Below are 14,822 nucleotides of genomic sequence, written 5' to 3' on the forward strand. Positions count from 1 at the left end.
AAAATCTGACCAGCTCTTTGTATCCTATGCTACAGCTTCACAAGGGAAGGCTATATCAAAACAAACGATTTCCAAATGGATAGGACATTGCATTCGTTTTTGCTATACCCATCAGGGAAAACCAGTTCCTGCTACCATTAGGCCCCACTCGACCAGGGCAACCGCTACATCTACAGCCTTCCTCAGGGGGGTTCCAACCAAGGAGATTTTGGAAGCTACAACTTGGAGTTCAGTACACACCTTTACCAAACACTATTGCTTACCATTTTACTCTAAGACTAGAGCTGGCTTCGCCACTGCAGTTCTGCAGGGCCTTCTAGCCTCCTCTAACCCTCTATGACTCTTCCACCCATCCTTAGCTTTGGGATTCTACACAAGTGTGATGACTGCAGCAGGGTAACACGATGAACATAGTACACAGTTTTGTACCTACCATAAATGTAGATGTTCGAGTGTACACCCTGCTGCAGTCCAGGTTACCCTCCCTCCATCCCCTCTGATCTAACTGGCTAAATCTCTACAATACCTTCCTGATGTATTTGCTTATAGCGACAGCAACCGACGCCGGACCAAGACTTTGGAATTCTGGCCGACTGCGGGACCACCTGACGACAGGATAACCCAAGTGTGATGACTGCAGCAGGGTGTACACTCTAACATCTACATTTATGGTAGGTACAAAACTGTACTTGTGTTTGTGTGTGTGTGTGTGTGACATTATAATGTGGCTGAGAGCTGTAGATAAAGTGGGAATCAGGTTAAGGATTTGTATAATTGGAATTAAATTGTATTGATACTTGTGTTCTACTAAATATTTATCTTGTTTCTGTTTTAATATGCCATTTTATTTATTTCTTTTCTCATTGCAGGTAATTGCCAGCAGCAGGCGCAGTGCCGAATTCAGAAGTGTACCACGGATTTTGTTTCCTTGACATTTCATCTAAATTCGGCCAGTGATGGATTTGACTGGGAGTTCTGCAAGGCACTGCGGGCTTACTCTGCTTGTACCCAGCGCACTGCTAAAGCCTGTCGTGGAAACCTAGTCTTTCATTCTGCAGTGCTAGGTATCAATGACCTTATGGTCCAGAGAAACTGTTCCAAAGATGGGCCAACTTCTTCAACGAACCCGGAGATTGTGTATGACCCCTGTAATTACCACAACCGAGGAGGGGGAAGGGACCACAGATTGGGTGATCAAATCCAGTCCACATATCTCTTTTGTGGCTTGTTTGGGGACCCCCACCTAAGAACTTTTAAGGACCAGTTTCAGACCTGCAAAGTGGAGGGAGCGTGGCCTCTCATTGATAACAACTATTTGTCTGTACAGGTCACAAATGTTCCAGTTGTGCCTGGCTCCAGTGCTACAGCAACTAATAAGGTAACTTCTTGTTTTGCTGTTATCTTTTTTACTGCTTTATGATGTAGTCCTACTGATTATCCCTGTACAGGGTGTGATGGTTTACCCATTTGTAGTTTAATGCCCCTTTTCATGGAGCAAAAATTATGGGCATATTCTCTTCTGGTCCAAACCTTTACTTGACATCAGAAGTTTTAGGTCTACAAAACTTTTGTGATTTTAGTCAGAATATGTATTTTTATTTCAAAATTCTTTCCTGTTGCATTTGCATGCATTTTCAATTCTATTTTAACAAGTTTGTAATAGAAAATTACATCCTAGCAAAGTAATGTGTGGAAAAGTTTACATCTGTATTTTAAGCACCCACCCCCCAAAAAAGTACCCAGCCACCCCAACCCTTTTTCCCCATTGTTTGCACCATCCAGCCACCCCAGCCCATTTTCCCCCATTATTTGCACATAGGGTTCCATAGTTAATTTCATTGGACGTGTGCTGTTAGGTGATGTGTGGAATTGCGCAGCCGATGGGGTTGTGTGCACATTATATACCCTGTAGGTAATATCTGCTTTACCGGGGTGCACACTTTCTGTTTTTTAATGATTGTGTGTTCTTGACTAGTGCACTGGCTGACTTACACTGACCACACGTTTCATGCTAATTAGTCTCCGCACTGGTGAAGTGCATGAAGTGACAGTAGATTTCTACCACTGGGAAACAATGATCAGCAGGCATGAGGAAAGTACTTCTTAAATAATTCTTAAAGACTTGGACATTCATCATGCTGTACTGCAGTAGATCTAACACTAGGGACTTCTACTACAGAACACCATGTCCAGTATGATTTCAAGCCTTTTCACCGCCCCTGCTTCCACCTGTGGTATAAGTCCACATGGTCTTCAGCTTTTTTGCAAGAGTATGAGAAAGTTTGTCATTGTTGCCATCTGTACTTTTTAAACCAGGCCAAAGAGACAAAATATCCCCCCTGTGGGGGAAGGGAGGTTGTATTCTGTATTGTTCCTAGTCTGGCATTGGGATGTAGATGTCCATTTCTAAAGTTAATGACTGTGGTTGTATTCTGTATTGTTCCTAGTCTGGCATTGGGATGTAGATGTCCATTTCTAAAGTTAATGACTGTTTGTAGGAATCAAATCCCATACAAACTGTCAGTGTTTGTTCTGCTGTAAAGTGGGTCACAGCCCAGTTATGTAAGTTCAACCAGAAGACCATTAAGTGGAGAGGCAGGGCTAAAGTGGAATCGGCAGTTTCATCCATGGCTGTCCTGCTTAAAAAAAAATGAAAAAATAAAAGTTTACAGACACCAGTTAAATGTACTCCTGTCAAAACATGTATGTTGTCTCACACATTAGCATTATCAGTGATTGCTTTAACAGAATTTGGTGAATGCTTATTCTCATTTGGTTCAACATTTAAGTTTGTACAGTATTGTTAATTTCACCAGAATTTCAGGCTGCCAGAGGAAGGTGATTTAGCAGTAACCAGATATGCAGTTTTGTGCTTCGTGATTTTATTTATCTGTTTGTCCTTTGTCAACAGCATTAGTCCCACTAGACTAGTGACCTCTTTTTGAGGGAGACCCAGAGTGGTATTTAACTACTAGGGAAGATTTGGCCAGAGCATCAAAGAACTTCCCCAACCCTTTCTGATAGGTGGCATGAGATCTTTTGTAGCCACCTGAACTACCACCAACTCAAGCAGATAGGGTCTCTGTTTAACATTTCACCCAAAAGATGATGCACTCGGGAGTCCAGTGTCACCTTTGTTTTGTTTGCCGGATCACAGGCTGTCACTCTTGCATTATTTTTGTTTGAAACAACCTCTGTATTAAGTAAGTTTTATTAATCATGCAACCTTTTGATTTTATATTTGGACAGGTTATTTCAGCGGCCACGGTGGTGCAGCGGTTAGCGTTGCTGCCTCACAGCAAGAGGTTCTCCAGTTCGATCCTTGGCTGGGGTGCCTTCTGTGGGAGTCTGCATGTCCTCCCTGTGGTCATGTGGGTTTCCTCCAGGTGCTCCGGTTTCCTCCCACATCCCAAAGACATGCTGTAGGTGGATTGGACACTCTAAATTGGCCTTAGGTGTGAGTGTGTGCGTGTGTGTGCACCTTCTGTGGAAGGTCGGGCACTGGGCTGGCACCTCGACATCGTAAAACTCCACTGCCAATCATGAGCGGACAGGCGATCCGCTATGGCGACCCCTAACCGGGAAAAAGCCGAAAGAAGAAGGGTCCAAATTGCTGATTTTGAAGGGTTTTTTTTATTTATTTTTTTGTATAATGTTAGCATTAAATAAAAATTTTAAATAGTAAGACTGTCAAAACTGCAGTATTATTGCCATATTGCTAAGAAGGTGCTACACAGTGGAAAGAGCACTGTGGCACTAATGTAATGTTAGCATTCCAAATTGTGCTGCATATTGAGGAGTACTATTGCATTAATGCCAAGTTGCTGTCCCCTTTCATTATTCAAATGTGTGCAGTTTGCAGCGGTTACTGCCACTTTCTGGACAGAGGAATATGTACGTCAGCTTAAATTGTAAGTGCAATGTTGAGTCGATACTCGGTGTTTGGATAGGTATACAATAAGTTCTGGCAACATTGAGGTTGAGATTCATTAGTCTAGTTCTGTATAAAGTGCTCAGTGTTAAGGTTCAGAGACTGAGAATACCTTTACTGCTGTTGAGGGGGTGCATGAAATGGTGGGTGGATTTTTTCATGCAAAAGCTTAAAAGTCTGAGGTAGGGAGGCAGTGTCCTGCCAGCTGTTGCTGACCAGTGCAAGTAGTTTGGGGACTGGCATAATGGTTAAGGTGTTTACCTTACAGATGTGATGCAGGGTTTGATTCTCAAATGGGATAACTGGCTAAGCTTAAACTAGCCAACACGAGCAGTTCTCCTAGTACTAACCTGTTAACTGCTTTCCTTCAGTGGAGTTCTGGACATTGTACTCTGACTTCCAGTGCCTGCATCCTGGGCCTTTTGATATAATCAAGTTATATCCTAACATTTCAGACAAATATTCATATCTCTAATACAGAAAGTTTTACCATAGAAGTGTAAATTGCAAACTGGCACAAACCAGTTTTTATAGTAGAAGTGGTCATTCGATTCAAAGTTTTTAACTAGATTTTATAAGTTACAGTTAATATTTGCTGTGTTTTCCACATGTTGTAATAACCTCTGTACACACATCCTGTCGGCAGCCTTGTGCTCATCCAGCTTCCCTATTAGACTAAAGCTGTACTTTCTGTACTGTTTTGTTGTTGAGATACTAATATTAAGTATTGTTCATGTATGGTTTATATATGTATCTGTAGCACTACATAAGCCAGTTATCAATTCAGTTGCATTGCTCACCATGTAAATTTTAAAACAAATTTTGCAACAGTTTGTCTGTAGTATGGTTTTGCAGTTATTAAAGTAAAGAAGCAATATTAGACTATTTATTTATTTAACATTTGTTAACCGGGAAACAAGTCCGACTTGGAACAAAGCCAGTTTTCAGCAGAGGCACTGGGAGAAATGCTCCAGATGCATGTCTTTGTAATGTGGGTGGAAACCAGAGCACCCGGAGAAAACCTACACAAACGCAGAGAGGACATGCAGACTCCACACAGAAGACACCCCAGGTGAGAATCAAACCAGAGAACCTCTTGCTGTGAGGTGACAACACTACCGCTACACCACTGTGACATCACTGGAAACATCACTAAGATGATCATAGACAAGTGCCCCCTGGTCACTAGGGTCTAATAAGATAAGTAATGGTAACATAAAGGGAAGATCTCTGGTCTGTTTTAAGAGTTTTTTAGTATTACGAGCAGGCTAATGTCCTAATGAGAGGTTCATAATCTGGCTGTGGCATGAAAACAGTTTTACTTGTGGGGTATCTGTAGTAAGAGAAATGTGGTGATACTGAAGAGAGCTAAATTGCTGTGTTGTTTGGTGTCGTTATGAGCTTAAGTTGTGGTGGGGTCACAGATGTTTTAATCATTGAATTCTGGAGTTTGTGACACTTCAAAGTTTTGAGTTGGCTGGCTACTGTTTTGATGGTTGGTAGTATTATTAAAGATTCATGTGCCACTATCCTTGAGCATTTTTGAATGTACTGAAGCATTTTTTTTTCTTGTTCAAAGATCTTTTACATACATCACCTGATGCCATCTGTCAGGGGCAACCTAACCATACTATATGTCTGGTTAGAGTGACACAGTACGCAAATGGAGGCTGAGGGTATCAAACCCTGTACCATAAAAAGTGGCATGTTAATAGTTCATAGCCTTAATCACCTACATTAGCCACCAGAAGAACCTCTAATGTAAAGACTGTATAGTGTCTGTGCAGCTCCTCTTCAAGATAAAAATTTCCTAAAAAAAGTTTTAACTTGATTCTAATGGTGCCAGTCACCCCCGCCACCACCAGCCAAAGAAGTGATGGCCATCATCCTTTACAGTCTAGATCAGTATTACTTTAGGCTTGTATGCCTACAAACGAAGTGGCTTTGTGAGACCTGCAAACCATAGCTATGATTTTATACTGTGTTTTGTGTGTAATTAAGTGGAGAGAACTCTGAGAATTTGTCTGCCAGAAAGGTGAAGCCTTATGGAGCAGCATAGGTAAGACAGGAGAAGGAGGAGGTGATGTTTGCAGTCTCCATTGGACACAAGTTTTTGCATTTAAGATTGCGGTATTATGCACAGCCAACAAACCAGACTAAAACTGGCCAAACCTTTTTAGTGAACCCACCTTTGACTTTTAGTCCAACCTTGTCTACTACCCTTTAAGTACCATCTAAAAACAGCACTTGTCTAACAAAGGTGTAATCCGCCTTTAAGTACATCTAGATAAGAATTGGTGGTCCTCCTGCCACTGCAAGAGACTGGCCTTGGTGAGACCTTAAAGTCCATTTCTGGTGGCCGTACCTTGAAAGGCAGTTAGACTGCTGAGTCTGAGTGAGCTCAGCAGTGGAATGTTGGACTATGAGGAAAAAACTGTCAAGTGTATGCAGTAAGAGGAAACTTGGAAGTGAGGTGATGTTGATATATGCTACATTGTCAAGATATGACTGTGGTGATTTGTGTTTTGTTTTTTGTAAGGAAAGACTGAAGAGTCACGTGATAGAGTTGGGAAAGGGATATTGCAGTAATGACGTAAAATAAAGTAAAGTAGCATTTAATGGAAATGTAATCGACACTGGAGGAAAATTTATAGTTCACTAGAGGTGATCAGAAGCACCTTGTATGGAAAGGATGAAACAATAATTGGGGTTGCTGCACAGGGCTATAACACTTGGATGGCCTGTGTAGATTTCCAGAGTCAGCATTTCCATGTATATAGTGAGAAATTCTAATTTTTCTAACAGCAGAGCATTGTGTGTGTGGCAGTTGTCCAAGTGAGGTAAAATATTCAAATCTACTCGGCACAAACAGCTCTGTTTCTACGTAGCATCTCTATGCATGTAATATGGTAGTACAGTCTGTTCAAGCTGTATGCAATGTTGTAGCACAGTCCTGCTTAGACTGTACACTTGCTGCTTCAGGGAAGCTACCAGTCCTCTGAAATGGAGGACTGACAGAGCTAGTTTTCTAGCATTTGTCATCTGTTGGGTGCCATTCTTATAAGTAAATTGCCTTTGAGGAGATAGTGCCTGCTTATCTCAGTGCATCCATATTTAGCAAACATCTGCTAGGATGTTGAGCTACTACTGCCTTTTCTACTGTTATGCTCCCAGGCACACACACTGTATGTTCCCTAAAATGTTACAGCTCAAAGCCAGCCTTTGATGAACATTACTGATGCTGTAAAGCATCTGAACCCAGTGACAAATGGCTCAGATTTATTCCAACGACCACATCAACTACAGCCCTAAATCCTGCCTTCTGGCAGGCTTCTGGCTATGGGGGGGAGGGGGCAGTCATTTCTTGAAAGTGATGCTTTTCTTTAGGCCTTTGGAGTTTCCATCAAAGCACACAGCAAGGCATGGGAATAGTGTGTTTGCACACTTCAGTTTTTACGTGACCATAACAAGAATTTTAATGCTCCACATGTGTGAGTGCTTGCAGACACTGTGAGAAAAGACGCACTGGGAGATTCTAAACATTAATCACAATTTTTAAAGTGCACATGCCTTGTGGATTTTAATACTTTGTCTTCTGTAGAGAAGTGTGCACCAGTAAACATTTTCATATCTCCTAGATTTGTTTTGTTTGAATCCCAGAGTGTCTGAGAATCATCTTGTTTTATTTTTAAGATGTAGAAATGAAACTTTGAAAATGACGCACAAAAGTGTTTCCTGCTCTCTTCACTTCGTATGAGAATGGTGAGAGTCAACTGGCAAGAGAGACGATTATTCGGGCAGCCATTGGGGCGGTTTGATTTTTTGTTTTTTGTTTTTTTCTTTCTCCATAGAGTCCTAGCCCCCCCCCCCATCACCACCACCACCAAATGAGGAGAATAGACCTGCAGTGTCCCCCCACTTCCACAAAGGTTGTTCCCTCCCTTTGAAGCAGGAGTGGTGGGTGCCCAAGTCTCTAGGGGGATAGCCTAGTACCTACCTATGAACTTTGTATGGTGCAATCGGCCCAAGGGCGTACATAAGCCTAGCCAACAAGGTTCCCTGGCTTACGCCACCCAAGAAAGTTATTTTCCTGTGCCACTGTCGAGCAGAGACATAGAAGTGATCCCCGGGGTGTATTTCCTATTTCCTATCCACTCATCAAGATTTTTCTTGAGTGCTAATGAAGAAATTTGCTTGACGTAGATGGGTAGCCTGTTCAGAGTATAGGAAGTCTCTGGGACAGGAATCTGTCCCTCCAGCATGTCCTGTTTATTGTGGTGACAAGGTTTAGGTCCCTAGAGTGTGTAGCTCAGAGGGATTGGGATTTCTTTAGGTGTAGCATGTCCAACAGCTCTGGGTTTGACATCTCTTTATATGTTAGGCAGAGATCACCTCTGAGTAGGCGATATGCTACGAAGTAACGCTGGAGTTTGTTTGAAGCCAGTAATCCTCTTTGTGAGGTACTTCTGTTGCCTTTCCAGAGGGGAACAATGACCTCTCTTTTTTTTTTTTTTTTTCCTGGATGAGTACCCTTTTATGATGAGGTGTGCTACGTGGAAGGACTTCTGACTACAGTGGCGATGTGACTATCAAAGGACAGACTACTGTCCTTCTTGGTCCCAAGGTCTCCTCACATATTCGGTGTTAGATTGCTACCTATGTGGTAGTTTATGGTTACAGAGTTTTTACCAAAGGGGATGACACTGCACTTTTTGGCATTGAGCTTGAGGCCATGGCTCTGACACCAGGTCTCAGTGAGGCCCTTCTGTAGGATGTCCACATCATTTGGGGACTTGACTATGGCTCCTAGTTTGCAGTCAACTGCTAACTTCATTAGCCAGAGGCCTTCTGTGTTAGCCTGTACTTCAGAGAAGTAGATGCCAAACAGGAGAGGTCCCAGGACTGAACCCTGTGGTACTCCACTTGTCACTGGTTTGAGGTCAGATTTGGAGTCTGCAACTTTTACAGTGTGGGTTCTGTCAGTGAACCAGTTGGCAACCCATCTTGTGACATAGGGATTTATACCTAGTTTAGTGAGTTTAACTATAATTCCAGAATGGGGGATGGTGTAGAAAGCCTTGGTGAGGTCAAGATAAGGCTGTGTGAACCACCTTACCCTCATCTACGGCTTTGGTGACTGCCTCATAGAAGTCAGTCAGGTTCAGGAGGAAAGATCTGCCTTTCACAAACCCGAACTGGGTGGGATCCAGAGTTTAGAGGTTACGTATATCTTTGTTTGAGTTCCATGATGATACGTTCCATGGCCTTGCAGACCAGGCTCGTCAGGCTAATAGGTCAATAGTTCCCGGGATCAATGGTGGCTCCCCCTTTGTGGAGTGGGATAACTGTTGCTATGCGCCATTCAGTGGGCACAAAGCCTGATGTGAGGCTATTATTGAACATGGTGCTTAAGTGGGGAGCCAGTTCATTCTGAATTTCGTGTAAAACGCAGCCTGGGATGTTGTCCGGTCAAATGGATGCTGTGTTTTTGGCTTTAGAGAGTGCAGCTTTTACCTGCGTAGTTGTGATTACAGGGACTCTGCATTCTTCCTGTATAGATATGGGCCCATTAAGGGGGGGGGGGGGTAAAGTTAGCACTGAACCTATCTGCTAGGATGTTAGCAATATCAGTTGTATGTAATTTTCGTGCTGTTGTGCTGTAACTCGGAGCAGATCTGGGTGTTGCCATCAAGATTCTTGACCTAGCTATAGAATGCTTTGTGGTTGTCCTTAGAATTAGTGGTGATTTTGTTTTCGTAGCTAGCTTTGGAGGATCTTATAAGGGATCTCAGCTTCTTACTGAGGCTGACCAGGGAACTCCTCCATTCATGGGATTTTACTCTCTTTTGCAACAGTTTCTAACTTCTGTTGTACAATTTGTTTATGGCAGGGGACCACCAGATTGGCTTCCTTTTTTGGAGTATAGCTTCTTGGTTCTGTTTGGTTTAGCACGATCCATGCACTCATGTAAGTGCTTATAGAGTGCATCTGTGTAGGATTCAGCAGTTGTAATTGTATTGCCCATCTGCATGGGTGTCATGAAGTTCACCACTTTTGCCTTAAGAAGCATGACTTTGGCTTTGGAGAAATTTTTTACCGTGGTTTCCTTAATGGGGGGTGGGAGCGGGATGTGGATGTCAAGAGTGATTAGCTTATGGTCGGATCGGACCAACGAGGAGTTGACTTCAGGTGTAGAACACCGATCACTCATGTTGGTAATGACTAGGTCTAGGATATTTGTTGCCCCTGGTGAGGGTGTGGATAAGTTTAATCCAGGGCACTGAAGGTTATGAATTCCATAAAGCATTGAGCTAAGCAGTTGGTACACGAGTAGTTTTCCCAGTTAATAGTGGGGTAGTTGAAGTCGCCCATTATTAAGGGTGTTTGGTTGAACCCTAATATTTTCCAGTACATCAGGAAAAGAGGAGTGGGAATCCTGGGGCATGGTGGGGGATCTGTAGCAAGCTACAATTTGGATTGCAGTTTTGCCCAGAGTTAGTTGCACTTGGATAACCTCGGATGCATTATGCTGAGCAACTAGCCTGGAGGTGTGGATATCCTTTAATGAATATGGACACGCCTCCGCTTTTGGTGTTTCAGTCCAGGTTACATGGCCAAAAAGTGTGGTAAGAGTTATAGCCTGGTAGTGCAGGGGTGCTCTCTGGGAGCCTTGAACCAGGTCTCTGTCACTGGACAGATATCTATGTTCTCCATTTTAAGGAGTGCCTCGAGTGAGTGCATTTTGAGATTTAGACTTCTAGCATTGAGTAGCATTATCCTCAGTTCTTGCTTGCCTGTTCCTGTTATGGTGGTGAATTTGTCATTTGAACCTTGCCTAAAAAAGGCACTATAGGGGCAGCAAGAGCCTTAGCCAGTATCTGAAATCCCAGGGGCGACAGGTGAAGGCCATCTGTGGCAAAGCATTGTGGTCTGTCAACCATGTCTTCCCAAGCAGACAGATACTGGATCCCCTTAGAATGACACCAGAAGCTTAGCCAATTGTTTAAGTCAATCATTTTGTCCTTGTACTGCGCTGTCATTCTGGGTGATGGCAGAATACTACCCTGGACTAGGGTCATATCTGCCTGGGCTACAAGATCGGAGAGCTTTTCCATGTCTCTCTTCATGTAGTCCAGGGAGGTACATCTCAGGTCCTTCATACCACCATGGACAATGACAGAGTCATATTTGTACTTGTTGTGGAGTGACTTGAGTGCGTGGGTTATGTGGCGGAGCCTGGCACCTGACCGGCATCTGACAGTAACCTTCTCCTTGCCTGTTGAGTGGTACATCAGTGTGCTTGACTATAGAGTCATGTATGACTAGTGTGTTGGGTATGTTGTTTTGCCTTATTTGCTGTGGTTGAGTGGCACACTGAGTCTGTGAGCTATGTGTCATTTGGGTTGTGTTGGGGGATGGAGGTTGCTTGCATTTCTGCTTTGGAGGTTTCTGTTGCTTAGACAGATTATTATTGAGAGCTTCCACAAATGTTTTTGTGTTACTATGTATGAATTTTGGTGGTGTAGATTTAGTGAGACTATGTGATGAGTGTGGTGTGGTGCAAATGTTTACCTTCTCCTCTTGACTGTTAAGTTCAGTCTTTGGTGGAGAGAGCTTTACCTCCAGTTTGGCTAGATAAGTGTATCTCTCACAGGTTGTATTGAAGGGTGGTAGATGGAGAGGGTTGTCTGTGTACTTGAGGCAATTTCTACATTGCCTCAAAATGCCCAGATTCATCAGATAGACAGGAGAGAACACTGGGAGCTGACCCTTGGACATGCCTGAATAAAAAAATGTTTTCCTCTAGATAAGTGAGGAAAGTGAGTACAAGAGCTTTTTTTCTCTAAGCATGTGAAAAAAGTAAGTACAAAAACTGTTTTCCTCTAGGTAATGAGGAAGGTTGAGTGTTATAGTAATTAGTAGTTTATTTAGTGCTTACAAGTTCTGGACAAGTGCTGAGCATGAATAAGCAAATTTAAGTGCTAAAAGTAAGAATCTGTATCTGCACTAAACTGGTTACAGGACAGAAACAAGTGCAAATGCAGGCTTTCAAATCCGAAAGTTGGGAGAGGTGGAAAAGATTGCCCAAACGGCCAATAACTACAATTTCTGGGCTAGAAGTGCCTGTAAATGTGTGCAACTCTCTTTAACCCCCCCCAAGAGGAGAATGATCTACATCCCATTCACTCCTCCCTCTCCCTGCCTGGCTTCCCCAGTGCCAGGGCCATTCATTGAACCCTGGATGCCTTTGTCGCAGTTGGGGCTCCATCCGTCTGTGTCAAGAAGGCAAGCCAAGCTGCTGTTGTGTTGTGCCATCATTTTATAATATGTATATTTGATTTACTGGATGTGGATACACCTACATTGTAATTCCTGCTTACTGGTCTGTTGTAATTGTGTATTGGTTAAAGCACTTTTATGAGTACAGTGTAGGCAGATTTGCTCTTCCTCCCCCACAGTGTACACCATACAGGCTCCCCTATCAGACTTGAACCCATTCATTATCCCTCACCCCCATTCTGGGTATCTCTAGCATAGAGGCAGGAGCCACCTGGGGGGGGTTCATAATTCTTGTATGGGGGTTTACCCTTGCTGACATCCTGACAATGAGAGGAATTGCTGTTATGGACCCAAGTCCTGTGACCTACTTCACCACGGGGCCAGTACACCTTCCAAGTGCAAATGCATATTTTCAAGCACTGTCAAAAAAGGCTACTGCATTTGCAGCTTGGTGAACTGAACACATGACTGGAGGTCCCTTTGTGTTTCACCACTTTTCCTCTGATGGGATTGTGACATAACCTGTGCTGACATCCGTGCCTGCCGGTGTGATATTGGATATAGGCCAGAAAGTTATGATCTTGATTTTCTAGATGAGGAAAACATGAAAACCTTCTGTGCCTAATGGGCCTCATACTGGAGGACATTATTGCACAAGTGTGCTTCAGCGGGCTGTGAGGTGGCAGTGTTTCCAGGTGTGATATTATTTCACAAGTAGTCTATCAGACCCATGTCCAGGTTATGTGATAATGGGCAGTTCCTACCATTCGCATTGTGAAGCTGCCTGTCTTAGCAAAGAGCCCATTACAGATTATAATGATGGATGTTTTGCTTATACACTGAAGATCCCATTTGAGGTCCTGCCAAGTATTGGGCAAGTTGGCCCCCAAATGAGCAGGGGGCCACGCATTTACCTCTTTGTGCTAAGGGTTATGCTTCTTGCCTTTCAAGCTCAAGAAAAGACCCAAGATCCTCTTGTTGTAGTCACAGATTTTAGTGGGGTACATGGGGTACATGAGGAAGCAAGGTGGCACACACTTACAACCTCTATGCAGAGAGATGGTGCAGATCTTTTAGTGGATCATTGACCATGTCATTCGATCCATAGCTGTTCACATCTTGGGGGAAGTTAATGTTTTGGAGGATGAGAAGCCTAGTTGGAGAAACTGACAAAGCTGGCGGAGGCCATCTTGTGATCTTCTCAGTGCATCGGTTTGGGAAGAAGTTGGCAGTAGTGGATGCCTTCTTCTCTTCTCTTCACTGAGAGGAAGATTCTCTTGTCCTGCATTTCTAATTCTTTGCTAGCAAAATACAAAGAAGATTGAGGCTCGTCTTTATTTCCCCTTGGTAGCAAAGAAAGGTGTGTTTTCCAACTGTCTGGTTCACGGTCATATCAAAAGCCATCCCAGCTTTGTACCTGTCATTTGAAGGTACATCCAGCTCTTTCAGGTCTGACTGCACTGTAGTTTCATGGATTCTACTAGATTTCTAACTGAGGCTTCTGCCGTCATTGAGGGTGCCAGAAAATCCTATTATAGACTCACTGTGCTGAACAAAAAGGATCCTCTAACTGGACAGAGAGTATCCTTCTCTGCCTCTGCTAGTCAGTTTACCTTTTGTCTTGCTTTGAACACCTGTTTAGCATAGGTATTACTTATTTTATTGTTTGGTGCATCTTTCTTCCATTTGACGCATCACAACCTTGTGGAGTGGCATAATTTTGGCCCATAATAGTCTTGTAGTACAGTTCCCAAAGAAATGTGTCAGTCTTTTCCCACTTTCTCAGGCACTCTTTTCTTGTTTGGGACTACTGGGCCATGGTTAAGAGCCTTGCATATCCTCTGAGTTGGTTCTTTCAGCAGATTTGAAGCTTGTCTATTTGAAAAGGTTGTTCTTGGCAGTACATTACCTCTTGTCTGTAGAAGCCCTTAATTATATCCATTAAACACTATCCTGCATTGTCTGTAGAAAGTGGGTTTAGTTTTCCTTAATCTGTTCCATTCCCATTTTCATCTTGCAGTTTATTCCATGGGGGAGAGAGCACCTTTCATACCGTTGTCATGCATAGTCTACTCTGGTTTACCTGAGCATGCTGGATGATTTCAGGACAGCTTGGTACTTCAGGACTTGTTCCCTTGCCATTTTGGGTCGGTCTAGTTTCCGCCGTCAGGGTAGGGGGGTTCATTTGGAATTCTTCCCAGCAGTTAACCTAATAGAGAGCGCTCTCTAAGTGAAATACAACAGTGATCTTCAAGAGTGTCTTCTGCTCTGGGTATTTGAGGCTCACCTGACACCCCTTCTACATTACTTGGACAGCCCTCAACCTGCACTAAGGATGGATGCCCTGTTTTAATTTAGCAAGTTCATGAGTTTGTCCTTGATTGTCTTAGTGTGTCATCTTAGACTAGGAGTCTGAAAAAGAGGTGCATGTCCTTTCTCTGGCACGTATAGCATCTTGCACTAGTGGAACATGTGCATATTCCAAAAAGGAGGACCTGCAGAAATTTATACGAAGGCAGGGGTCGTCTGAAGAATTTCCAGTAGCTGACTGCAAAAAACTGTTTACCAGGCTTTTATTTCAGCATGCTGTTGGAAGTTGTCTCATATAGCT

At 43.2% G+C, this 14,822-nt stretch overlaps 1 protein-coding gene across 2 annotated transcripts in view; it reads left to right on the forward strand.

Moving 5' to 3' along the window:
* The window catches only part of RGMB (repulsive guidance molecule BMP co-receptor b), a 68,703-nt gene that overhangs the window by 39,548 nt on the left and 14,333 nt on the right, over nucleotides 1-14,822 (forward strand). For both annotated transcript variants that reach the window (XM_044063872.1, XM_044063871.1), the window contains exon 2: nucleotides 870-1,378. In XM_044063872.1, the coding sequence (XP_043919807.1) occupies nucleotides 870-1,378 (509 nt within the window). The remainder of the gene's footprint in view (nucleotides 1-869; nucleotides 1,379-14,822) is intronic.

This window comes from Protopterus annectens, chromosome 2.part2 (genome assembly GCF_019279795.1).
Source record: "Protopterus annectens isolate FY-2018-M chromosome 2.part2, PAN1.0, whole genome shotgun sequence".
In the NCBI taxonomy this organism is placed as follows: Eukaryota; Metazoa; Chordata; order Ceratodontiformes; family Protopteridae; genus Protopterus; species Protopterus annectens.